The sequence below is a fragment of the Bos grunniens genome, chromosome 18, assembly GCF_055505025.1.
Source record: "Bos grunniens cultivar Pamir isolate PY7600 chromosome 18, Bosgru_T2T1.0, whole genome shotgun sequence".
NCBI classification, from domain to species: Eukaryota; Metazoa; Chordata; class Mammalia; order Artiodactyla; family Bovidae; genus Bos; species Bos grunniens.
The window spans coordinates 22,200,917-22,227,164 of NC_141182.1; the positions used below are offsets into that span (position 1 = coordinate 22,200,917).

The following is a 26,248-nucleotide window of genomic DNA, read 5'->3' on the forward strand; positions in this document are numbered from 1 at the left end:
GTATGTGTTAATATATCATATTTGTTTTTCTCTTTCTGACTTACTTCACCCTGTAAAACAGGGTCTAGGTTTATCTACCTCAGTTCAACGGACTCAACTTTGTTCTGAAAAGTACTTGCTTTTGTGCAGACCTCTGGGACCCCTATAGGTACTTCCTGATTTCTTTTTTGTCTTTTTCTTAGCAGGAAAGATGTATTCTATAGTCCTAAGGCAACGCTTGGGTAGTTAGCATACTCTAGAACTCAAGACTCTCTGTGTTTCATCTGCCCCCCCAATGTTACTGATTTTAGTTCATAATATCACATTTTAGTCAAACAGTCAAACCACAAATCTGAGTGACCTGCCTGCCCTCTCCCTCCTTTGCTCACTCCACAAATATTGTGTTGTCCAAAAAGTTCATAAGGATTTTTCCATAACCCAATATTTTCTGAGCTCTTACTGTGTGCTGGGCTGTATTCTGAGTTCTGGAATCCAGCCATAAACTAACAGACTGATGGTACCTGCCTTCATGAGCTCAGATTCTGCAAGTAGAGACAGCTAATAAACAAGCCAACAAATAATTACTTCTTTCATAGTTCTAAAGGCTGTGGAGAAAAATAAAGCAGGGTGAGAGGATCAAGGATTGTTTGTGTTGTCAGGAAAGAGCTCTCAGTGGAGGATTCTTTCAGCAGAGACCTGACCAGGGGAGAGAGAAGGCCCTGGGAGGATGGGAGAAGGGCTTCCGTATGAAAGGGGATCACACTTGTTTCTCCTGCTCCTCAGCCAGCTGGTCACCAAGTTCTGACCTCTGTCCTAATGTCTTCCTTCCTTCCCGCCCTCTCTCTCTCCTTCCCACTCTCCCTCCCACTCTCTGTCTCCTCTCTTCATCTTCATGTCACTCCTGTGTTCATGCCATTAAAAAAAAAATTCCTTAGGCTCCTAGCTTGTGGTCTATCTCTCTTGCCAGCTTTAGACGTGTAAAGTGGCCGTAGCACTCCACTATTGACCATTTCTCAGAGATTTGCCACTGGCTGCATGTTAAAAATTCAGGCCCTTGGGCTTGCCATATGAGGTTTCAATTGTTTCAGTCTCCTTCATTATCTGGGCTTGACCCCTGGCCTCTCCCCTCTCCCCCTACAACTTCACACCTGATACCCTCCTATAAGAAAACAAAGCAGTCCTGAACATTTTGACTTCTGTGCCTTGACACATGACTTTTTCCTCCCTGGACTCTTCTCCTACCTCACTGGCACTAAGAGAATGAGAAGATGAGATTTCTGTCAACAGTGGCCTTGAGTGCCACCTCTTCTGAGACTTACCTGATTCTGCTGCCCTTAGTGTTTCATCTGCTTCTTACCTTTAACCTCACCGTACCTGTTCGTCCATTTACATGACTAGTTCATTGAGCTCCTCAAAGGCAACGACTGTGTTTTTATTCAGCTCTTGTATTTTCAGTATCTGACTTAGTATCTGGAACAAAACAAACTCTCCGTAAACTGTCATCTGTTGTGGTGTAATATACAGAATTGTTTACGAACAGATTTATTATGGAGTTTAAATATGATCAGAGTGGATATATGCCTTTTGAAGATACCTTAGGTCAAAATATTCCACTACTGTTCATGGGATTTCTTCCCTTAGGCCTGCCTCAAATAACCAACATCATATTAAAGGAAACTGAGGGTGGAGTGTGAACACATTAGAAAACAGTATATTATGTTAATTTCTTAATAATTATAACACCACTAGGATATGGTGTCAGTGAGTAAACTAGCTCCAGATAAACTTTTATGTTGCCTTTTAAAATAATCCAGCATGCTATGTATTTTTGGCCAAGGAAGATAACACTAAATTTAGTATCTAGTTCAGTCGATAAGTAAACTTTATAATATATCTAATCCATACATGTATCTTTACATTTTCCAGCTGACACTGTAAAGAGTTGTCATGCATTAAAAAAAAATTAGAAGCATTTTAATGCCAAAGCATGGTAGACCCTTCATATGTCTTTAATAGTTAAGCAGTTCCTTATTGTTGACCATTTAGCTTATTTCATTTACTTTTATTAACATAAATAATGCTGTGTTTGTTCAGACGTCTTTAGGTGCATTATTTGTTTGTTTTTTTTTAATGAATACATTTCTAGAAACTGTGAACAATTAGGTCAAAAGATTGTACCATTTTTTAAGACCCTTTGATGCATATTACCAAATTACCTTCTGGAAAAGGTGTATAAATCATTGTCAAGATAGGCTGTAAAAAGTATTGAATATCTTCTTTGTGTTAGTGTGTTTCTTAGATTAGGAGAAGGGGGCGACAAAGGATGAGATGGCTAGATAGCATCACTGACTCAATGGACATGAATTTGAGCAAACTGGGAAACAGAGGAGGACTGAGGAGCCTGGCTGGCTACAGTCCTTGGGACTGCAGAGAGTCAGACATGACTTAGTGACTGAACAACAACAAGAGGAGTGTTCAGTATGGCTATTAACAGGAGACAAAAGAAGAGAGAGAATGGAAAAAACAAACCGCAAATCTCAAGTTTTGCCCTTTTCAAATGGTATGTGGTCTTCCCAGGTGGAGCTAGCCGTAAAGAACCCACCTGCTGATGCAGGAGATATAAGAGACATTGGGTTCGATCCCTGGGTCATGAAGATCCTCTGGAGGAGGAAATGGCAACCCACTCCAGTATTCTCGCCTTGAGAATACCATGGACAGAGGAGCCTGGTGGGCTATAGTCCCATGGGGCCGCAAAAAAGTCAGACACGACTGAAGTGAGTGAAGCATGGTCTCTGGTGCATGATTTGCAACCTGTGTCCTGGGCACTTCTAGGACTCTGCTCCAGGAGGTGGAGGCCTGCGAATGGCTTGGCTTCTTTTTATGTATTTTTAAAATGTTTATACTTTTGAAGAAGATTTCTTTCGAATTAATGGTTCAAAACGTTACAAAAATTTGAAAGCTATGAATTAGCAGCTAAGTTCACTAGTACTATTTTCAAATGAGTGATTCAAAATGGATCTGATTCTTGGCTCTGCTTTTTTGTTTGAGAAACCAGTATCCTGATTCACTTTTGCTTTCTTAAAGGAACCATCTTACTTGCCCAAAGGAAAGAGGAATAACCTTCTGAGTTAGGGTCTCTCCTGTGCTTCACAGCTTTCTCTTGGATTACCTGGTAGATAGGTGTCTGTGTGCTTAAGGCTGTGTGGTGTCAGATCACTTCCTGATTCCAACTTCAGAGGAGAAACTGTGAAATCTCTTATTTTAGGTGAGGGAGAGGTTAAGGCACCTTAAGGGCATGGACTTCTTATCTTGCTTTTATTAGCAGTGGTGTCAACATGCACTAAAATGTGATGACCTCCCCTCCTTTCTGATAAAAGGAAGATGACCTGCCTGGCCTGGATGGAGAGACAGGTGCCTGAGGCACATTGTCACCTCTCATACCAACAGCAAGCATTAAAACAAACAGAAAGGCCGGCAGATTTCTGTTTATCCACGGAAATGTTTGACATTTTTGGCTTCCCATGAAATGTGCTGGGTCCAGGGGAAGAGGGAATAATGTTACGGTGGAAGGAATAAATGAACGAGGGAAAAAAGGAGTTTGACTTCTTAAGAGAGATTTGAGGACTCAGAGGGGCTCCAGTCACAACCCTGTGAATAGTCTGTTGGCAGAGTGTGTGTGTGTGTGTGTGTGTGTGTTATTTGCTCAGTTGTGTCTGACTCTTTGCAACCCCATGGACTGTAGAGGAGTCTGACAGGCTCCTCTCTGTCCATGGAATTCTCCAGGCAAGAATACTGGAGTTAGGGTTACCATTCCCTTCTCCAGGGGATCTTCCCTACCCAGGGATCAAACCTGGGTCTCCCGCCTTGCAGGCAGATTCTTTACCGTCTAAACCACCAGGGAAGCCCATTGGCAGAGTCCTAAGACTCAGACCCTAGAGGGAGCTCATCTTTCAGAGTTTTATTTAATCTTCATTTGTATGGCACCAATATTGCTTGGCTGAAACTTCTCTACAGGTGAACTTAATTAATACAGGGCTACTGTAGAGTTTATACCTAGAGGAGATGCCCATTTGGAAAGGAGAATTAGCCACTCCTAAGTGAAGGAGAATTTTTCTCCTCAGTTAGATGTATTTTCCTGAGGGGTTTGAAGACAGAATCTGAGAACTCTTAGAAAAAGCTGTAGCTATTTTGAGACATTTGATGTAATTTAAGGCTTTTTTTAAGACAATCATGGTGTGGTTTAACCAGTCATCTTGAAATATGAATCATATGGAGATGACACAAGAAGTGATATGTGACACTTGTAGGTGTCTTGGGGAAAGGTTGGGTTTGTCTCCTGTCTACCATGGCAACACTCTTGAGGTATCACTAATAATGTTGTATAAGGATTTCCTCTAGAACTTTGAATCTTAAAATGAAACTTACTTTAGCCAGAACAAAAGAGTTTTGTATTCATGGAAAACTGATTGGAAAGAAGCTGGAAAGCACACACCAGTAGCAGCAATGAAGCAAACAGTACTTGAGCCACATAATAGAAACATGTGGGTTCCACAGGTTGAAGGTATTTTTGGAAGTTTGTTTATTTTCCTAATTTGAATCAACTCATGACAAGACATTTTTTAAAAAGTGTACAGAATGGAAAAATGCTAAAAAAGCCTTTTTTTTGGGGGGAGGTGGTGGTGGTTAGTGGTATTACCAGATCAAGTCTAACAGTGAAGATCCCTGCCTGACCTTTTCTTTCTCCTTAGTTTTGAACATCATTTGTAAGTGGTAAAAAAACTGAATAGTACCACAACTTCAGATTCTTGATTTCTGCTCTGTTTATTTAGGTTTCTTATGAATAAGAGATTGAATCTCTTTATTTTTTTAAAGGAAGTTATTTGTAATCATAGCCCTGTCTGTTCTGTTCTGCATGTTATGAACCTTCCATACAAAATTTGAGAGCAATAGATATTCTCTGGTGATGTTGGGGCTTTTAAATGTTTCCAAAATTCAGTTCTTTCCCCCTGGAATAGATGAGCTTGGTGTTCACTTGATTGCAAATCCCATATGTATACAACTCAGTTTGAGTGGTCAATATCACATTCGAGGAGATGTACATTAACAAGTTTTGTGCATCTACTTAGTATGAATTTGAAAACTTTGACTTCAAGTAACAATTTCTATCTAACAGTGTGTTAAACAGGACTTGTTACACATCATAAGCTGTCTGAAAGAAGGAAGGTCTTCTGGAACACTGACTTAGTAATATAACCAAGGATGCTGGTACTTTCTATTTTCTGCTCTCCATCTTTAGCCCAGGGGCTTTTTGATCTGTTGGCTTAACCTCGTGATCACAAGATTCCATTCATCGTGTCCTCATGTAACTGTTCAAGGCTGGAAGAGGGTGGGAAGATAAAGGGGGGTTTTATATTTGGTGGAAAATCTTTCCCACAAGGCTGCTAGCAGACTCTTCATTATGCCTTTTTGGCCAGTGCTAGATTGCTTGACCATTCCCGTTGCAGAGGAGGCTGGGGAATCTAGAATCTAGCAGAAGTGAATGATATTTCCATGTGTTATGGGTGAATGTTTGTGTCCCCTCAAAACGTATTTGTTGAAACCCTAACCTCCAATGTGATGGTACTTGGAAATGGGGTTTGGGGGAGGTAATTAGGGTCAGATGAGGTCATGAGGATGTAGCCCTCATGGTGGGATTAGTGCCCTCATAAGAAGTGATACCAGAAAGCTCACTCTTTCTCTGTGCACACACAGAGAAAAGGTCATATGAGCATACAGTGAGATGGGGCTGCCCACAAGCCAAGAGAAGAAGTCTCAGAATTAAACCTACTTTGTCAGCACCTCTGTCTTGGACTTCCCAGCCTCCAGAACGCTAAGCAATAAACTTCGGCTAAGCCACCCAGTCTGTGGTGTTCTGTTATGACTGCCCGTGCTGACTAAGATGCCATCCCTGGGTTGGAACACTCATAATCCATTCTGTGGAGTTGTGCTCATTGTGCCTTTGTTGAGGTCAAAGAGAAGGAAGAGCTGATGAGTAAGCAGGCATGGTTTCTGCCACACTCAGTTAACGTATGAGTGGGAAAGAGATTTTTATCTTTTATTCTGGAATGACCAAGCAATGTAGCCTTAGCTTCTGTATGTATACAAAATAATGTATATGTGTATGATATAACCTTTTGGGGCAAATACATATAAAACGGATTGGAAATTGGTATCAATCATGCAGCAAGTTTAACTGGCACTTTCAGTTAAGCTGTTGTGAGTTGCTGGTCAAAGCTGAGGATCTTGTAGTGAATAAGATGGAGAGCCCCCAAACTCACAAGGTCGGTAGACCAGTAGGATAGAGAGATTAGGGAGTAGTTTCAGCACAATGGCATTAGTGCTCAGAATGGGGGACAGCACCATTTCCTCTGCACTGAGTGGATATCAGTGGACACAGACTCAGGGGTCAGGGAGGGGTCTCTTGGAGGAGGTGACATCCTTACCCGAGTCCTGAGATGCAGGAGCCAGTTCTTCTCAGAAACTGATGAACTGACCACCCTTTTTACTTAGGTTCTCCTACAAATCAAGGCACAAGCAAGTCAGCTCTTCCCATGGATGTAGTGGCTATTGTATCAGCAGCTCTGGAGGTAGCGTAGCACAGCGGAAATATTATTGCCTTTGAAGCCTGATGGATAAAGGATTTTGCCTTCAACTAGCTGTGTAAGAACCTGGTTTCCCTAAGGCTCAGTTGCTGTTGTATAAAATGGAGTTGATATGTCGCTATGCAGATGCCATACATAGGAGAACTAGCAAGTGCTGTTAGTGCACTTAATATTTGCAAGACACTTTTCTAATCACTTTATCTCCCTTGATACACATGGTATCCCTATGAAATAGGCCTTTTAATTACCACTGTTTTACAGATGAAGAAACTGGGGACAGAGAAATTAAATCATGTGCTTGAAGATCTCCAGCTAGTACTGGTAGAGCTGGATTTGAACACAGGCTGGCTGGCCTCTGAATCCATGCTGTATGTTGTGCTGAGAAAAGTCAGCTGCGCTCATTCAGTACTCTGGCCTATTAGATAAAACCAGATCAAACTCCTAGCTTAGTGGCAATTAGTAATTTCTGCCCTTACCCACGGAGAAGGCAAAGGCATCGTACTCCAGTACTCTTGCCTGGAAAATCCCATGGGCGGAGGAGCCTGGTAGGCTGCAGTCCATGGGGTCGCTAAGAGTCGGACACAACTGAGTGACTTCACTTTCACTTTTTACTTTCATGCATTGGAGAAGGAAATGGCAACCCACTCCAGTGTTGTTGCCTGGAGAATCCCAGGGACAGGAGAGCCTGTTGGGCTGCCGTCTATGGGGTCGCACAGAGTTGGACACGACTGAAGCGACTTAGCAGCAGCAGCAGCAGCCCTTATCAAAGTCAGTATCGCTTTCTTTCCAAAAGTCTTGGGTTACCATTCCTTTCCCTCCCCATCTATCTTCAGCCTGTGACTGTCTTTCTAGTTTATCAGCAGCTCTAAAATCTGACCCCTGCTCATTCCTTCTGACTCTGCTCTAGTTTAAATGATGTCAAAATGATGACATGGTTGGATGGCATCATCGACTCAGTGGACATGACTTTGTGCAAACTCCGGAAGATAGTGAAGGACAGGGAAGCCTGGTGTGCTGCCGTCCATGGGGTCACAAAAAGTCAGACATGACTTAGTGACTAAACAAAAGAAATTTTAACAGCTTCTGAGCTGTTTTTTTTTTGGCCATTCTCCTTTCCTTCTTTTCCACATGCATCCTCTGTCCTTGCCAGTCTATCTTTTACTTATCTAACAGAACGGATTTTCTTACTGTTTGACTGTGGTCTTAATTCTCTGTAGATCTTAGTTAAATGCATTGCTGTTGACTGTAGGATAAAGTCCAAGTGCCACAGATGCACGCATGCTCTTATTAATATTTCCAGACCACTATCTAACTTAACCTTCCCCTCCTGGCTCTAGCCCTCTCTGCCTCCCCGCTTTCAGGCATATCTATTTACTCTGTATTTTGTTCATCCCTGCAATCCACTGTCTTCCATCCCTGGAGTTCATCTAGGGGAAGAATCGTGCATCTTCTCAAGATTTACTTCGAAAGTTTCTGCCTCTGTAAATCCTTCCTTCCATTGTGCCCACTTAGGTTTAGTTTGGTTTCTGATCACTTAGGATTTCTCTGTTGCACTGGTGTCGTCGGTGGCTCTTTGATGGTGAGTTCTGGAGAGCCAGGACCTCGTCCGCATGTGTTGCTACGATACACAGCACCGTGCAGTTTTCGCCAATAGGAGGGCTATGCTAACACTTACAGAAGGGTTGGTATGATGTCCTGAGAATATATTTTTCATTTTGTACAATGGCTGTACTTTACTTCTTTCTCTGTGTGAAAGAGATTCATATGTGTACACACACACACATACACATGTGCACACACACCACATGTGCGTGAGAGTGCTCCTTCTTACCTAACAGCAATCCCCAGGCTCCTCTGTCCGTGGGGATTCTCCAGGCAAAAATACTGGAGCGAGTTGACATATTCCTCCTCCAAGGGATCTTCCTGACCCAGGGATTGAACCCAGGTCTCCCTTGCAGGCGGATTCTTTACCATCAGAGCCACCAGGAAAGCCCTGATTTTCCCTGTGTGGTACTTTCTAGGGCAGAATGTTGTTTCTCTTAATTTGACTTTATGAGCAAAGAATGTGTGTCCTCGATGATATCTGTACCATTTTGCATGTACTTTTTCCAATAATTATTTTTACTTTTTCATCATATTAATAGTCATATGTAAAATATAATCACATTGTGCAGAGGGATTATGGGGCTTCTCTGGTAGCTCAGTGGTAGAGAATCTGCCTGCCAACACAGGAGACATGATCCCTGGGTCGGGAATATCTCCTGAAGTAGGAAATGGCAACCCACTCTAGTATTCTCGCCTCGGAAATTCCATGGACAGAGAATCCTGGCAGCCTATAGTCCATGGGGTGGCAAAGAGTTGGACCTGATTTAGTGAATAAACAACAACAACAGGGATTATGATGGAAAATAAATGACATCTCTCCCGTTTATTCCTCCCCAGCTGCCCACTTAGAGATGACTGTTCTTTTCAAAGAAAAAGAACTTTGTTGAGATATAATTTGCATATGTGCAGTTTGCCCATTTAAAGTATACAATTCAGTGTTTATGGGTTTTTTTTTTTTTCTTTTTTGCCTATTCACAAGATCGTGGAACTATCGCCACTGAAATCTAACTTTAGAACATTTTCTTCACCTCTAAAATAAGCCCTGTACCCGTGTGTTGTCATTTCCCATTCACTTTACCAACTACCCACCCTCATCTCTGTCTGCGAGTGCTCAGTCATGTCCGACTCCTGTAATTCCATGGACTGCAGGCTGTTGGGTTGCTATTTTCTCCTCCTGGGAATCTTCCTGACCCAGGGATCGAACCTGCATCTCCAGCATCTCCTGCATTGGCAGGCAGAGTCTTTAACACTGAGCCACGTGGGAATCTATTTTCTCTGTTTATAGATTTGCCTATTAGAGACATTGCATATAAGTGGAATCGTAAAATAATACGTGGTTTCTTGTGACTGGCGGCTTTTACTTAACATAATCTGTATGTTTTCGTCATTTGTCCATGGTGTAGAATGTATGAATACTTCATTTTTCTTTTATGGCTGAATAATGTTCCATTTATGGATAAAGCACATTTTATTTACCCATCCATCACTTGACAGACATTTGTTGTTTTAACTTTTTGGCTATTATGAATAATGCTGCTATAAACACTTGTGAACAAGATTTTGTATAGATCGGTTTTCATTTCTTTTGGGTATATACCCAGAAGTGGAATTACTGAGTTATGTGGTAACTCTATGTTTAAACTTTTTGAAGAACTGCTACACTGTTTTCCAAAGCAACTGTACTGTATTACATCCCCACAGCAATGTAAAAAAGGTTTTAATTTCTTTGCACACCCTTGCCAACACTTGTGTGTTCGTGTGTTAGTCGCTCAGTGGTGTCTGACTGTTTGCGACCCCATGGACTGTAGCCCGTCAGGCTTCTCTGTCCTTAGGATCCTCCAGGCAAGAGTACTTGAGTGGATTGCTATTCCTCCTCCAGGGGATCTTCCTGATCCAGGGTTTGAACCCAGGTCTCCGGCATTGTAGGCAAATTCTTTATTGTCTGAGCCATTAGGGAAGCTGTATTGTCAATTTCTTATCTCTTTCAATTTAATTCCCATAATCCTGTGAGTTAGCCAAAGAAAAATATTCTTGCTGTTATTTTATAGGTGAAAACTGCAAGTCAAAGGACTGATGAAATGAGATGCCTACTTTGTGTGTGAATAGAAGGGAGGAAGAGACATGGATAGTTCAAAACATCTAATCATCCAAAAGAAATTTAGAAGTTTTTGAATTAGCTACTTCTGTTGGGGGTCACATTTCCCATCCCCTCTCTCTTTCTGTCTCTCTCTTTTTTTTAATCACTATGGTTGTATTTTTTTGCCTGTGTTAAAAAAAATTGAGGTGTAATTTACCTGACGTAAAATTCACCATTTTAAAGTCTATGAGGTGACAGCTATTATTCCTCCCTATTTCTTAGTGCTTCTTTTTTTTTTTCAATTTATTTTTAATTGAAGAAAAATTGCTTTACAATGTTGTATTGGTTTCTGCAGTACAACAATGCAAGTTAGTGTTTCTAACAGTTGTCTTGAAAAAATTTACATGTGGTTAAAAATACCTTTTCTATATTAGAAAAGAGGGAGAAATACAAAGTTTGATCTCTGGGGAGCCATCCTTGATGCACAGAAGGGACAAGCATAGAAAGACCAGAAAGCAAATAAAAGTCATCTGCTTTGAAGAGGTAAGGTAATTATGTTGACTTTCTTCCATACTTTGTATAGTGCCTTTTCAAAATTAGAGGGAGACGCCAGCCTTGTGTTCTGACATGAATATTTAGCAGCGTCATCTCTAACCCTTAGGATCATCTGGTAAATGTTAACAAGAAGCACCAGGACTTGTGTTTTCCCTGTCTTACTGTTTTTCTACAGGAATGATGACAGCTAGAGTGGCTTTATGACATAATGCCTACAAAGCTGAGTGCTACCCATGTAGTTACCTGGGTTGGCGTAGAGTGTATTTTTTTACAAGCTGGACATAGTGACTAGATATCATCAGTGACATCAGTTTTGTGATCCTGAAGAGTTTTACATACAATTAATTGGACCAAAATTACAAAGGAGAATTTTTATCGTAAATTACGTTTCCGTGTTATGCTTCTGCTCAGTGACTATTTTCTGAAGGTGTGAAGCTTCTGACATACATATGGGATTAAAGAAGTGCTTTGTGTTGTATTTTCAGGCTTTTCTTGTGTTTCTGGTCAGCGTGGCAGAGTTTTATTTTTTATGGGCACATGTCATGCTCAGTTCCCCAGTCTGTCTCAAGTCTCCATCTCATGTCACTTCTTTGTATGATAGATACTTTCTGTCTACGTTGGAGAATCATTAGGGCCACTGAAAATGTTATCTCTGGCTTAGTTAACAGTTTTTATTGCTCATCTGGTGATTCCCAGGTCAACAGACTTTTTCAGTGCATTTCCCAAGTCCCTGTATCACCCAAGAAACATTTTTTCCCTTTCTCTCACCTCATATGAACAAAATTTCACTGCATATTCTAATTATAAAAATGATGGTAGGGACTTGCCTGGTGGTCCAGTGGTTAAGACTTCACCTTCCACGGCAAGGGGTGTGGGTTTGCTCCCTGATTGAGAAGCTAAGATCCCACATGCCTCAGGGCCAAAAAAAAACCAAAACATGAAATAGAAGCAATATTGTAACAAATTCAGTAAAGACTTTAAAAATCGTCCACATCAAAAAATCTTTTGAAGAAAAATACTAGAAGAAAATGATGGCATATTCAGACAATGCTGAAAGTTTCAAGAAGAAAGCACGGGTCTTCCTTTAGTCTTCTTCCCCAGACAAGCATATTCACTGCCGCTGATTTGGACTGGGGCTGAGTCACCTATGGCCTGTGGACCAGGTCTGGCTCGCCACGTTTTTGCATAGCCCCTGAGCTAAGAATGGAATTCACATTTTTAAATGGTTGGGGAAAAAATGAAAAGAAGCATAATATTTCATTACATGTGAAAATAATGTGAAATTTACAATTTAGTGTCCTCATATAAAGCCTTCTGAGCTTCCCTGCGTGTCCAATGCAGAGGGTGCATGTTTGATCCCTGTTCAAGGAACTAAAATCCCACGTGCCATGGGGGCTTGGCCAAAAAATGAAAGAAACAGAAAAGCCTCTTGGAACACAGCCGTGCTCATTCATGTTCATATTTTATGTGCCTTCTCTGAGGTGACGGCAGAGTTGAGAGTTGAGCTGCTGTGACAAACTGGCAGCCTCCAAAGCCTGAAGTATTTACTGTCTGGTCCTTTACAAAAAAATATTTGCTGACCTCTGATCTCTGACCTTCAAGACTTTTTTCCTGTGCCTTTGTGTGAATATTTGTGTGTGTGTAGTTTTTAAACAACGGCCATTCGGTGTGCTTTTGTAATCTACCCTTCGACAGCATATTATGTTGACCAGTAACTTCTGTTGAGTTCCTTTTTTGTTTTTATTCCATTGAATTAAAATCTGAGAACCACTGCTTTCTGTTTTATGTTTGTATTATGTAAGCCCATTAGGTGTTACCTGGGAATACTAATAAAATAATAAAAGTACTTAATGTGTCACTTAAGATTTATTTTAATTGTTTAATGAAATAAAAGTTTTTTTTTCCCCTCTCAACTATGAGATAGGTGGTGGTGGACCAGCCTTTGAAAGTCATGAGCACCCAGCATCTCTTATCATCCTGTTTTGCCATTCTAAGCATATCATCTCATTGAAAGATGGTGAATAGATTCTGTCATTGCTGTATAACAGATTACCAAAGTGTAATGTCTTAAAGCAACAAATATTTATTCTCTTACAGTTATATTTCTGTGGATCAGGAATCCAGACCCATCTTAGCAGGGTCTTAGCAGAGACCCGGGCTCAGAGTCTCTCATAATGTGGCACTCAGGATGCTGGCTGGGGCTGCAGTTATTTTCAGATTTGACTAGGGTTGGAGGGGCTCTGTTTTCAAGGTCACTCTTGAGGCCATTGGCACAATAGTAAACTTGCAGGTCAATTTCATCAACCGGGACAGTGCCGCATGGCTGCTCCAGCTATGAGGAAGTCTGGGGTAGCCACTGTTTGGATGTGCCCATTGTTGCCTACATCAAAATCAGGATTTTGTTAATAAGAAAAATTGTCAGAATAGGTACTCGGTGGGCAAAAGATGGTATCTGCCATGTTGTTGTTGTATAGTCTCTAAGTTGTGTCCAACTCTTTGCAAACCCATGGACTGTAGCCCACCAGGCCTCTCTGTCGGTGGGATTTCCTAGGCAAGAATACTGGAGTGGGTTGCCATTTCCTTCTCCAGGGGATCTTCCCGACCCAGGGATGGAACCCACATCTCCTGTGTCTCCTGCATTGGTAGGTGGATTCTTTATCACTGAGCCACCAGGAAAGCCCAGGTATCTACTACACTGGCTTTGTAAAGTAGTTTGAAGAGTTCAGTGAAGTAACAACCTAAGCCCTTGTCTGATTTATAATATACATTCAAACACTAGCTATGTTTTTTGTTACTCCTTATCAATTATATAGTATAGTTTTGAAGTTTGTGGATATAGCAGGATCTTTGTACAGTTCTATTAAAAAATAGTATAGAAAGAAGAAAACAAACATTTATTGAGTACTTTATGTATGCACTAGTACGTGCATTTTATGAATATGAAGTGAAGTGAAAGTCGCTCAGTCGTGTCCGACTCTTTGTGACCCCATGGATCATACAGTCCATGGAATTCTCCAGACCAGAATACTGGAGTGGGTAGCCATTCCCTTCCCCAGGGGATCTTCCCAACCCGGGGATCAAACCCAGGTCTCCCACATTGCAGAAGGATTTTTTTATCCAGTTGAGCCACAAGGGAAGCCCTGTGTGTGAATATATATTCATACATATTATCTCATTTAATCTTCATAAAAATGGGTATTATTTGTAAAAATAAATGGGTATTATTTGTAAAAATAGATGAGGAAACTAAGGCCCAATAATATTAAGTAAATTGTTTTAGGAGCATATCCCACTGGTGTGCCTGGAATGGATTCTTGCTTGTGGAGAGAATGGTTCCCTTAGTCCTTGGAGTGGGTTAGTAGAGAGTTTGAACTTTGGCCCCAGCACCTCTTCTGATTACTCCAATGTGGTCTGCAAATTTTATAATTTTCTACATGCTTCATGATGTAGAAGAGGTTAGAAAGTATTGTTCAGTCAATGAGCACTTGGCAGAGCTGGAATTTGAACCCAGGTGTGTATAACTCCAGAGCTTCCCAGATGCTGCTAGTGGTAAAGAACCTGCCTGCCATTGCAGGAGACCCAAGAGGTGTGGGTTCGATCCTTGGGTCGGGAAGATCTGCTGGAGGAGGGCATGGCAACCCACTCCAGTATTCTTGCCTGGAGAATACTATGGACAGAGGAGCCTGGGAGGCTACAATCCATAGGGTTACAAAGAGTCAGACACAACTGAAGCGACTTAGCATGCATGCACGCACGTGCGTGTACAACTCCAGAAACCTGTCTTCCATCCTGAAAAGAGTCCTTCCCAATCTGTAAAAGCAGTGAATTCTAGTTAGACTGACATAGCAGTTAAAATGCAGCTTCATTTAATATGTAAAGCATTATGTTTCTTTTATACTTGGTGTGTCTCTCTGTGTCTCGCTTTTAATTGACATCAGTTCAGTTCAGTCGCTCAGTCGTGCCCAACTCTTTGAGACCCCATGAAGTGCAGCACGCCAGGCCTCCTTGTCCTTCACCAACTCCCGGAGTTTACCCAAACCCATGTCGATTGAGTCGGTGATGCCATCCAACCATCTCATCCTCTCTCGTCCCCTTCTCCTCCTGCCCTCAATCTTTCCCAGCATCAGGGTCTTTTCCAATGAGTCAGCTCTTCGCATCAGGTGGCCAAGTATCGGAGTTTCAGCTTCAGCATCATTCCTTCCAATGAACACCCAGGACTGATCTCCTTTAGGATGGACTGTTTGGACCTCTTTGCAGTCCAAGGGACTCTCAAGAGTCTTCTCCAACACCACAGTTCAAAAGCATCAATTCTTCGGCGCTCAGCTTTCTTCACAGTCCAACTCTCACATCCATACATGACCACTGGAAAAACCATAGCCTTGACTTGACGGACGTTTGTTGGCAAAGTAATGTCTCCGCTTTTCGATATGCTATCTAGGTTGGTCATAAGTTTCCTTCCAGGGGTAAACGTCTTTTAATTTCATGGCTGCAGTCACCATCTGCAGTGATTTTGGAATCAGTTCAGTTCAGTCAGTTCAGTCGCTCACTCGTGTCTGACTCTTTGCGACCACATGAATTGCAGCACGCCAGGCCTCCCTGTCCATCACCAACTCCCGGAGTTCACTCAGACTCACGTCCATCGAGTCAGTGATGCCATCCAGCCATCTCATCCTCTGTCGTCCCCTCCTCCTCCTGCCCCCAATCCCTCCCAGCATCAGTCTTTTCCAGTGAGTCAACTCTTCACATGAGGTGGCCAAAGTACTGGAGTTTCAGCTTTAGCATCATACCTTCACATGCTAAAAAAGAGGTTTTCTTGATTATAAAGTTGTTTGATATTATTTGCTGTTTAACTGTAGTCTGAATGGAAGTTCACTTGGCCACTAGGTGTCTCCTTTCGGTTTTGCCCCTTCTGTTGCCACACTCTTAGAAGGAGCCCGAAATGGATGTAAGGGAGATTAGACAATGAGAACATTTAAGAAATGAATGGAACCTGCTCTCTGATGATCCCAAGTGCCTATTTTAAAAAATTAATTTTTTGGAGCATGGTTGCTTTGCAGTGTTGTATTAGTTTCTGCTGCTACTGCAGCTAAGTTGCTTCAGTCGTGTCCGACTCTGTGCCACCCCATAGACGGCAGCCCACCAGGCTCCTCCGTCCATGGGATTTTCCAGGCAAGAGTACTGGAGTGGGGTGCCAGTGCCTTCTCCGATATTAGTTTCTACAGCAAAGTGAATCAGCTATACCTAATATCCCCTCCTTTTTGAACTTCGTTCTTATTCAGGTGATCCCAGATCCCTTTTTTAACCGTTTCCTTTTTACTTCTGTTCGTCTTTGCTCGCAGACTGATATTTAGGTAATAGCTTAATTCTCTGGAAGCTGAAATGAGTCTTTGATATGTGTTTCTCATTTATAAAAGTTTGAAGTGGAGGAAAAGAACTCTGTGCTTATCTAGATAATGTTAGGTAATAATTGTAACAAGTTTGCAGAACATTTTAGGAGTGATTTTAATATCATGGGAATACTTGTGTTACCAGGCAAATGATAATTGCATTATTAATATCAATTCCCCTTATTCTTTAATATAATAATACTGGCTGTCACTTAATGTATACTATCTTCTGTAATCCTTGCAGGGATCCTACATGGATGCTATTTTCCTCCAGATGTAGATGAGGACAATGAAGCTTAGAGAAACTGGTTAATCTGCTCCAAGTTAAATAGAGCTTGGTTACTTTCAAGCTTTTTACGCTCCTCCATTTTGTTGTTGATATTTAGCTGCTAAGTGGTGTCTGATCCTTTTGCGACCCCATGGACTATAGCCTGCCAGGCTCCTCTGTCCATGGGATTTCTCAGACAAAAATACTGGAGTGGGTTGCCATTTCCTTCTCCAGGGGGTCTTCCTGACCCAGGGATCAAACTCGTTGTCTCCTGCTTGGTAGGCGGATTCTTTACCACTGAGCCACCTGGAAGCTCCCCCAATTTGAAAGTTGTTAATTGACAATAACGTCAGGGAGACTTTAACTTAAGCACTCAATTCCCATAGGATAATTCAGCAGAAAGCACTTCTGGAACCATGGTTTTGAGGGCAGAGATCCATCTTCTGCAGTTGTCTTGTAGAAGTGAGCACTGTGCTCCGGACATGGGCTTCCTTCAAGAAGGCTTCAGTCTGTTTGTAGAATTACAAATCGATACACTCAGGGATCACTTTCTGTCCCTTGCCTACAAATGCAGCAACTATTATCATAGGAACAGCCGGGCATTTGACAGCTCAGGTTCAGACCTGGAGCTTCATTAGCTGGAACCTTCTTCTTACTCAATTAGGGGCATACCGAAAAGCTGGGAATTCAGCTGGACTTAGGGTTTTCTTTTAAGACCACAGGCTGATAAGATCTCTTTTACCTGAATTTCCATTCTGCACTAATTTCCAGATTTCTCCAGTTGTCTTAAATCAGCTCATGCTAGGTGTTCCTTGGTCTCGAGTACTTTAATTGTGCATCGCTCTCCAGTTGACTCCCCACTTGGGCTGGTGGTTTCTGCGGACCACAGGAGAATGTATAACAAATATGAGATGAGAGGGCCTTGTCAGGCAGGGAGCGCTGTCTCCGGGAGGTGGGAGCTGGGAGTGGGAGCGGGAGCAGCCCCCAGCACTAACAGGCACACCCCCAAGCTCTGCCCCCCCGACACTGTCAGCCCTCTCTCTTTGTTCCCTTTCCCGACTCACTTCCTGCCAGGGATTTGTGACATGTTTCCTAGCAGATCAAATGAGCCCTTGACACCTGATTGCCCAGTGCTTCTTGTTTACAGTTGCTTTCCAAGGGCACCTCGACAAGATGGAAGGCTTAACGCACTGTAATTAAATTTGCATCTGCTCTGTGACAGGACTCAAAAGAGTTTTCCCCCCTCCACCTGTGAATCTCATTGTAGAGCTCCTGGTGTCTTTGACCATACAACATCCAAAAAGGCAAGATGTGGACAGGTAAACAAACATTGGTTCAGTCTACTGTCAGTATAATGATGAATACTAAATAAGGAGATCCCTTTCTTGCTTGACTTTCTACTCTTCACCTACTTGTTTAGGCAGATTTTTTAACTGGTCTTATAAATGTAAGAACTGTAGATTGGAGGTGATTTTTTTTTATAAGTATTTTTAAAGGAAAACAAACATTGCTGAACAATCTGGATTGATTTAACACCCTTTGGGTTGTACATTTCTCACAAATGCTAATGAATAATTCAGCAAGGCCAAACACAGTCTGCTGGTGGTATCCAGTGTGATTCACACTCGCTAATGAATAATTCCTTTTGGCTTTTATAGAGCAGCTCTAAGGAGTGACTTCTGAGACTCAGATGGGTTATTATTGGGCTATTTGTCAGTGTCCTTGGGGCATTGTGAGCCAAAGTCCAACTTGATGACCCTCTCCACATACCTTCTCTGATTCTTCTGGGAAACAGGCAGCTCTTTCTGTCCCAGCCTTTTAGCTCTCAAACATTGTTGTGAAAGAGGCAATGCTATAACAGGATTCAGCTCCATCGTAATTTCACTGATGCACTTTCTTCAGTGTTTCATTCAAAGAAGTACTGAGCACCTTACTTACGAAGTACTGAGCATAGGGTTGTTTGTATATCGAAGTAACTTAGATTTTGTGCGATGTGTCCTCAAAGGGACCATAGGGTATGTAGGAGAGGCATGAGGTCGGGGGGGAAGATGCTGAGCAGCTTTTTGTCAAAATGACCAGTTACCATTTTCTCATCACGTTCTCAGGTACGCATTTCAGTGCATATTTGCTATTGATGGTGTTGTGTGAAGGTTATATTGTGTTGGATGAGCCTGAACCTTGATTAATGTTGAAACTGCTTAAGGGATATGCTCTATAACGTGACTGCAGAAACACCTAGGTTTGCAGTCCATGTTCATTTCTGCTGCACTGAAGTTAGAAATGTGGTATGACCGGCTTTACTAGCTTGGAGAGTGTGAGGATGGTGAACGGGGATTTACTTATCTCTGAATATTCCCAGGTGGCTCAGTGGTAAAGAATCCGGCTGCTAATGCAGGAGACACAGATTTGATCCCTGGGTTGAGATAATCCCCTGGAGTAGGAAATGGCAGCCCGCTCTAGTATTCTTGCCTGGAAAATTCCATGGACAGAGGAGGGCTATATAGTCCATGGGGTCCCAAAGGGTCGGACACAACTGAGCAACTGAACCCACACACACAGTCCACGTATGGTATCTTAGCAGTTGTACTGCATAACTTGTAACTCTGACATCAGTGAGGCACACCCAGCCTTGGGGAGGTTATCTCTGGCATCCTGTATCTGCTTCAGCTTTTTCTGTTTAACGCCTGGTTTTTGCTCTTCTTTGTAATTGTACTGGAAGATCACAACCCCTAGCTTCTTTGCAGTTAGGTGAAATTCTGTGATTAGTTTTAACCAATGAAATGAAGTAGAAGTGATAGGTATCAATTCCCGGTCAAGACGCTTAAGAGCTGGTGTGCTATTCGCATGCTTTCCCTTGCCCTGCCAGAGTGACCTTGGGGGCTGTGTGTTCCAGACGGTGGAGTCTCCTTTAGACTGGGTTCATGAAAGACTGTGTGTAGAGCCCTCAATGGCCCGTATTGGGCAGGGAACTTGACCAAGAAAGACCTTTCTGTATTAAGTCCCTGAGACTTGGGAGTTTACCCTCAGTAGAGTCTAGACCATTCTCACTAACACAGAGGGATTAGGATAGGAAGAGACCTTTGTGTGTGTATGTGTGTCTTATCTAGGGCCTGGTACTTAACAAGATTCCAGTTAGCTTTGTCAAATGTATTGTCAGTTGGGAATTGAAGGGTGGACTTTATTTAGGGACAGAAAAAGAGTTTATTTCATCAATTGCCAGAGCATTTGTGGGATAAAAAATAATGGTATAAACAGAGTCGTGACAATGAAAGGCTAATTAGTGAGAGGAGCCAGAGTTGAGTTGAGGCTGTTGTAACTCACATTCATGAATTTTAAGTTGTATCCACCATGTTTAATTGCTTAAGATAGTGAACCTGTAATTTTTTCTCTTTGCTTATAGTTTGTACTAGGGGTTGGCTTTTGAACTGAAAATGGTTTTTACATTTTTAAAGGATAAGCAAGGAAAAACGAAAAATGAGAATATTCAGTAAGGGCCGTATGCGGCCCGCAGAGCCTAAAATATCTACTATGTGGCCCTTTATGGAAAAAGTTTGCTCTCCTTTGGTTTATACCCTTAAAATCTTTGCATACCATTATCAAAAAGTATCAGACATTAAAATGTGAGTTCCTCGAGCATGAGAATGGAAAGGTTTTATTAATTTCTGTGTCTTTCGGCCTGTCAAGGTGCATGGAACATTGTACAAGCTCAGAACAAGTTTACTTTATTAAATTGTATGTGAAACATGGGAGTTAAGACATTTTCAAGGATAAGAACTGAGAAGAAATCATGGAATGTCATAGCTCTGAAGGAATCGAACTTTATGTCCTCTGTTCACTTGGCCGGTGACATTTCTGGATTTATTTAAACCTAATATGTGTGGACATCTGTTTAATTTTCATATTGTTTTCAAATAAATGCCATCTTATTTAAAATGCCATTTTAAAGATACTGACTTCTGCTCTAGCATCAAAGTATTGTTAGTCTTCTTTGTTAACCTACCAACTGTCAATGTTTTGCTTTCTCTCTTTTGCTATGTAACATTCATATTAAAAAAAAATTTTAATGTGAGTTTCTATCTGTTCACTCATTCATTTGCTCACTCATAGATATATACCCGCAAGAGATGAAAACATATGTCCACTTAAAAAGTTACTCACAAATGCACATAGTAACATTATTCATAGTAGCCAAACAATAGAAGCAACCCAAATGACTGTCAGCTGATGAATGGATACACAAAGTGTTGTGTAGCTGTGTGATGGAATATTGTTTTGCAACACGGAGATACGAGGTTACAGCATGTATAGTACAACATCAGTGAACCTTGAAGGCATAACACTAAGTGAAAGCCAAGCACGAGAAAACGACATGTTATCTGATTCCATTTGTATAAAAGTGACTACCGTGGGCAGATCTGTACATAACAGGAAGACTAGCAACGGCCTTGAGTAGGAGTGGGATGAGATGGGAATTGTGGGTGACTTCTAATGGGTACGAGGCTTCTTCTTGATATGATGACAAAGTTCTAAATTTGGATTATGATGATTGTTGCAAAACTCTGTGCCTATACAGAAAATCATTGAATTGTACATTCTAAATGGGTGAATTTTATGTTATGTGACTTATATCTCAATAAAGACATAACAGAAATTATGCAGCGATTGCTCGTTTTCTCGTAATGCTGCTGATTATACACCTCTTATTCAAGCAACAGACAGGGCTTGACCCTCTTGTATTTTACCTTCTTGAATTAAAATCTCCTAGAAAGAAGACTATATTCAATTATATTCAAATCCCCTTTGGCCCAGCTATTCTACTTACATGAATTTATTCCATTTCTTTACCTGTACAAAGACATATGTACAAGACTCTTCACTCGGCATTATTTGTAATGGTAAAACCTAAGAATGCAATCTAAATGTCCATCCATAGGGGACACTTTAAGACTGGGGACAGGGGAAGAGAAGGGGGTGACAGAGGATGAGATGGTTGGATGGACGTGAGTTTGAGCAAATTCCAGGAGATAGTGAAAGACAGGGAAGCCTGGTGTGCTGCAGTCCATGGGGTTGCAGAGTTGGACATGACTTACTGACTGAATAACAACAAAGGGGACACTTTAAAAACCTGGAGGGGGGGGCGGTGGGGTGGGAGGGAGTCTCAAGAGGGAGGGGACATGTGTATACTTATGGTTGATCCGTCTTGTTGTATGGCAGAAAGCGACACAATATTGTAATTATCCTTCAGTTAAAAATGACTAAATTAAGAAAAAATATTAAGGAAAATGTAGCCAATGAACTATTCTAGTACCATTAAGAGGAGACAGTTCTAAATGTACCAATATGAAACAATCTTTAAGATATTAAAAAAAACAAACAAGGTACAGAATACTTGTTGCTCTTTATATAAAATGTTTACGTGAAGACAGTATATCTCAGCAAAAATTCAATAATAGTTACTTCTTTAGGAAGGAAAGTTTGGGTATTCAAGCAATAGGAGACTGACTGACTTTTGCAGGGTTAGACATTATTTAATACACTTTTTCCCTCATGACAGTAGGATTCATAATCACCAAAAAGTGAATATCACACAACTGTTTATCAGCTGATGAACAGATAAAATGTGATGTATCCATATAGACATTTAAGTAGAAGAGCTGGGTCAGTGGGGATTTGAACATAAATCGGGTTTGATTCTAGGAATTTGAACTCAACAGGGTAGGTGTGTTCAAATATTATCAAGACCCTAAATGTCCATTGACTGTTGAATGGATAAAGAAGATGTGGTACATGTATACAATGGAACTCAGCCATAAAAAAAAGAATGAAATTGGGTCATCTCTAGTGACGTGGCTGGACCTAGAGGCTGTCATACAGTGAAGTAAGACAAAGAGAAAAATAATGTATATTAACACATATTTATGGAATCTAGGAAAATGGTATTGATGAAACCTATCTGCAGGACAGGAACAGAGGCGCAGATGTAGGGAATGGACTTCTGGACATGGTCGGGGGGAGGAGCGGGTGGGACAAATTGAGAGAGTAACACTGACATGTATACACTACCATGTGTGACATAGTGGGAGGCGGCTGTATAGCAGAGGGAGCTCAGCTGTGTGCTCTGTGACAGTCTAGAGGGGTGGGAGGGGGTGGGGGTGGAAGGGAGGCTCAAGAGGGAGGGGATCTGTGTATCCACGTAGCTGATTCATGTTGTTGTACAACAGAAACTAACACCACGTTGTGAAGCAATGGCACTCCAATTAAAAAAATCAAATTCTCAAAATTAGCAATACATTTAAGTGAAAGCATGATTTGCACCAAAAAAAATTTTTGTAAAAAGTTGATTTCTGTACTACAGCTCAGCAACCAATCTTGCATCTATTTGTGCCCCTCTCTTTTTCAATCCATGTGGAATAATTTGCTTTAAGACTTAATCCCCCCTCAACCCCACCCCAGCCTCTAATGATGGAGCAATTATGTGGTTCCACAGTGATTTTAACACCATCTTCTAACCCAGCTGTGTGGTAGCAATGTATCTGCAGGGCAGAAATGTGGCCTACAAGGGACAATATCAGATTGCCCACAATTATTTTAATGTCTCCTGTGAAATGATAAATGAAGTTTACAGTTATAATAAAAGACCAAGTTTCCCCAAGGTATAAAGAGTTTGCAAGGAAAATTCATGTAGTTACAACTTTTTTTTTTTTTTTTTTAAAGCAACAACAAACATTCTTCATTGAGAGCTTAAAAAAAGCACAACCCAGAGATAGGTTTTCACTGTAGGCATTTATTTGATGAAGCCCAGTAGGGATGCGGGGCTTTCCAGGTGGCGCAGGGGTATAGAATCCACTTGCCAATGCAGTAGACACAGGAGACGTGGGTTCGATCCCTGGGTAGGGAAGATACCCTGGAGTAGGAAATGGCAACCCACTCCAGTATTCTTGCCTGGAAAATGCCACGGACAGAGGAGCATAGTGGGGTTGCAAGGAGTTGGGCACGACTGAGCACGCACGCCCAAGTAAGGCTGAGTAAAGTATGAACATGTTGTAAGATTTATAGCTGCTTCTCTAGGAACTTAGACTTCGAGGTTGGTATAATTGAAAAAATTCTTCCAAGTTTTGCATCTGTGTTGTGCCTTGTTTATAACACTAACTTCATGCAATTTACCAAATACTTGCTGGGATTTTTTTCCTGGTCCTGGGAGGTCCCATAGTTTGGCTGTAACTCCTGCTTTTATTATTTGGTGCCGCTTGGGTTCGTGTCTTTCCCAGCCACTGTAAATCCTCCAGCTGGCCCCACATATGCTTGGTAAGACTGCCATCTTGAGAGGTGAGTGGTTTCTGTTCACAGTAGTATTTGATGCAGTGCCCACGACTATAATTTAAATGTGTCTTTGAAAGACAGCAGGCTTTCCTGGAGGCTCAGATGGTAAAGAATCTGCCTGCGATGCAGGAGTCCTAGGTTTGATCCCTGGGTCGGGAAGATCATCTGGACAAGGGAATGGTTATGCACTCCAGGATTCTTGCCTGGAGAACCCCATGGACAGAGGAGCCTGATGGGCTACAGTCCATGGGGTCACAAAAGAGTAGCACGTGGCTGAGTGACTGGCACTGGCTTTTCCTTTGAAGAGGGCACACCTGGCTCAGTCTCACTATTTCCCCAGCTGGGAAGTGGGGCATAGCAGAAGCAGCACTCCTCCCCACGTCGGAAGATCTCTGCTGTCACATGAAGCTAGCGTTTCCACGTTGGCTTTCCTTCCAGCTGTAGGTGATCTGGCTGCAGTGTTTTTGTTTAAAAAAGATTCCACTTTCTTCGTGTTCCTGCTGCTTGCTACCTACTGACCCACAGCTAGAGGCTGCTCTTGCTGTAGTGTATCTGTTTGCATGACAGGGCACTTTCCTTTATGCCACTGATATCTTGGTATACTTCTTTATATCATATTTGTATTGTTGGTGAACTGGTTTGGAAGTGCCCATGACTTAAAGAAATGGTGCTGTAAATTCTCTTATAATCCTTCTTTCAGGTAGATCCAATTGATAGGTTTAATATTTAGATAGATTATTATTATTCAATTATTATTAAATGATACCACTTATTATAGGTTTATACAAACCCATCCATCTGTACTGTTGAATCTCTGAAGAGTCAGGTGGCCTTTTTGAGTCAAACTTCGCCATAGTATTGAGCTTCCCTGGTGGCCCAGTGGTAAAGAACCTGCCTGCCAATGTAGGAGACAAAAGAGGTATGGGTTCAACCCCTGGGTTAGGAAGATCCCCTAGAGGAGGGCATGGCAACCCACTACAGTATTCTTGCCTGGAGAATCCCATGGACAGAGGAGCCTGGCGGGCTACAGTCCATAGGGTCTCAAGGAGTCAGACATGACAGATCCCCATAGTATAGCTGAGGCCCAGCAAAGCCAAGGGAGTCTCTTGGTGTCTTCCAGATTACGAAGTTGCTTAACCACAGAACTGAATCTATCATTTAGAATTTCAGACTCAGAGCTTTTCCCACTAACTAGAAAGACTTACAAGTTCAAAGATACCTTGAATCGAAGAGGAGGCGGTCCAGAATGGATGGTGAATTATGACAAATGGCACTCCATTAAAATACCAGAACAGTGAAATACTTAGGAAAAAAACAATGCTTAAGTATTTAAAATTTTATTTCCCTTCATTATAATCAAAGGAAGTAACAAATCTTCTTGTATAGTATTTCGAATAGTCTTCGAATAAATATTCTTGCAGCTGCTTCTACAGCTTACCGATAGTCTGACAATATTGCTGATAGTGGTTCTTTCTCTTGATATTGTTAGATGAGATTGAAGAGAAAGTCGGGCTGGGGCAGTTGTGCACCATTCCAGTTGGCTGTAGGCAAGCCAGGAGCCACATCTTTCCTAGGTCAAAAGGGCTGACCCTTTACTACTGCTAGTTGGTGTGTACAACATGTTTTAGAAGAAGTAATTATTTTTAGCTGACTGACTATGACCAAGATTAATAGCTCTTGAAAGGGCTGTGATGAAAGGCTGCCCCAGCTGACTTCTGCATTATTCTTTATTTATCCTGCTCTCATCCCTGTCACCTTTGGGCATCAGCCAAATGTCATTTGTATGAGATTTGCCCCTTGGATGTGAAGGGCCTCTCTTTCTTAATGATGGGATGTGAATTGGGCTGTGAGGCTGAGGTACTTGTACAGTTGACACAACCCAGGGGAGAATCTTCTAGGTCTGTGGGAGTCATAGGAACAGGACATTCACTCCTGGCAAGGGCTTGGGGGAGAGCGGGGATGGGCGGAGAAAGAACATGAGAATATTCAGCTATCTGATCCAGATCCTTGATACAGGGAGTAGTTCAAGGGCTCCACCGGCAAGTCCATATATCTCAGTGGCTCTTCTGTTCAGAGCATTTGCAACTTTCTTCTTCTGAAGATTTTTTTGCTTCGCATTGTCAACTATCTCTGGGCTTCCCAGGTGGCACTAGTAAAGAATCCCCCTGCCAATGGAGGAGGTGCAAGAGACGCGGGTTCAATCCCTGTGTTGGGAAGAGCCTCTGGAATTGTTGTTGTTCCGTCACTAAGTCATGTCTGATTCTTTGTGACCCCATGGGCTGCAGCATGCTAGGCTTCCCTGTCCTTCACTGTCTCTCATAGTTTGCTCGAACTCATGTCCTTTGAGTCAGTGCTGCCAAACAATCATCTCACTCTCTGTCACCCCCTTCTCCTCCTTCCTGGAGGAGGAAATGAC

At 41.9% G+C, this 26,248-nt stretch overlaps 1 protein-coding gene across 12 annotated transcripts in view; it reads left to right on the forward strand.

The window, feature by feature from the left end:
* Positions 1–26,248, forward strand: part of FTO (FTO alpha-ketoglutarate dependent dioxygenase) — a 422,958-nt gene that overhangs the window by 29,075 nt on the left and 367,635 nt on the right. For 4 of the 12 annotated variants that reach the window (XM_086350689.1, XM_086350695.1, XM_086350686.1 and 1 more), the window contains exon 2: positions 10,737–10,845. The exons of the other annotated variants lie outside the window; for them this stretch is intronic. In XM_086350689.1, the coding sequence (XP_086206815.1) occupies positions 10,783–10,845 (63 nt within the window). In that variant the 5' untranslated portion in view covers positions 10,737–10,782. The remainder of the gene's footprint in view (positions 1–10,736; positions 10,846–26,248) is intronic. 12 annotated transcript variants of the gene reach the window in all.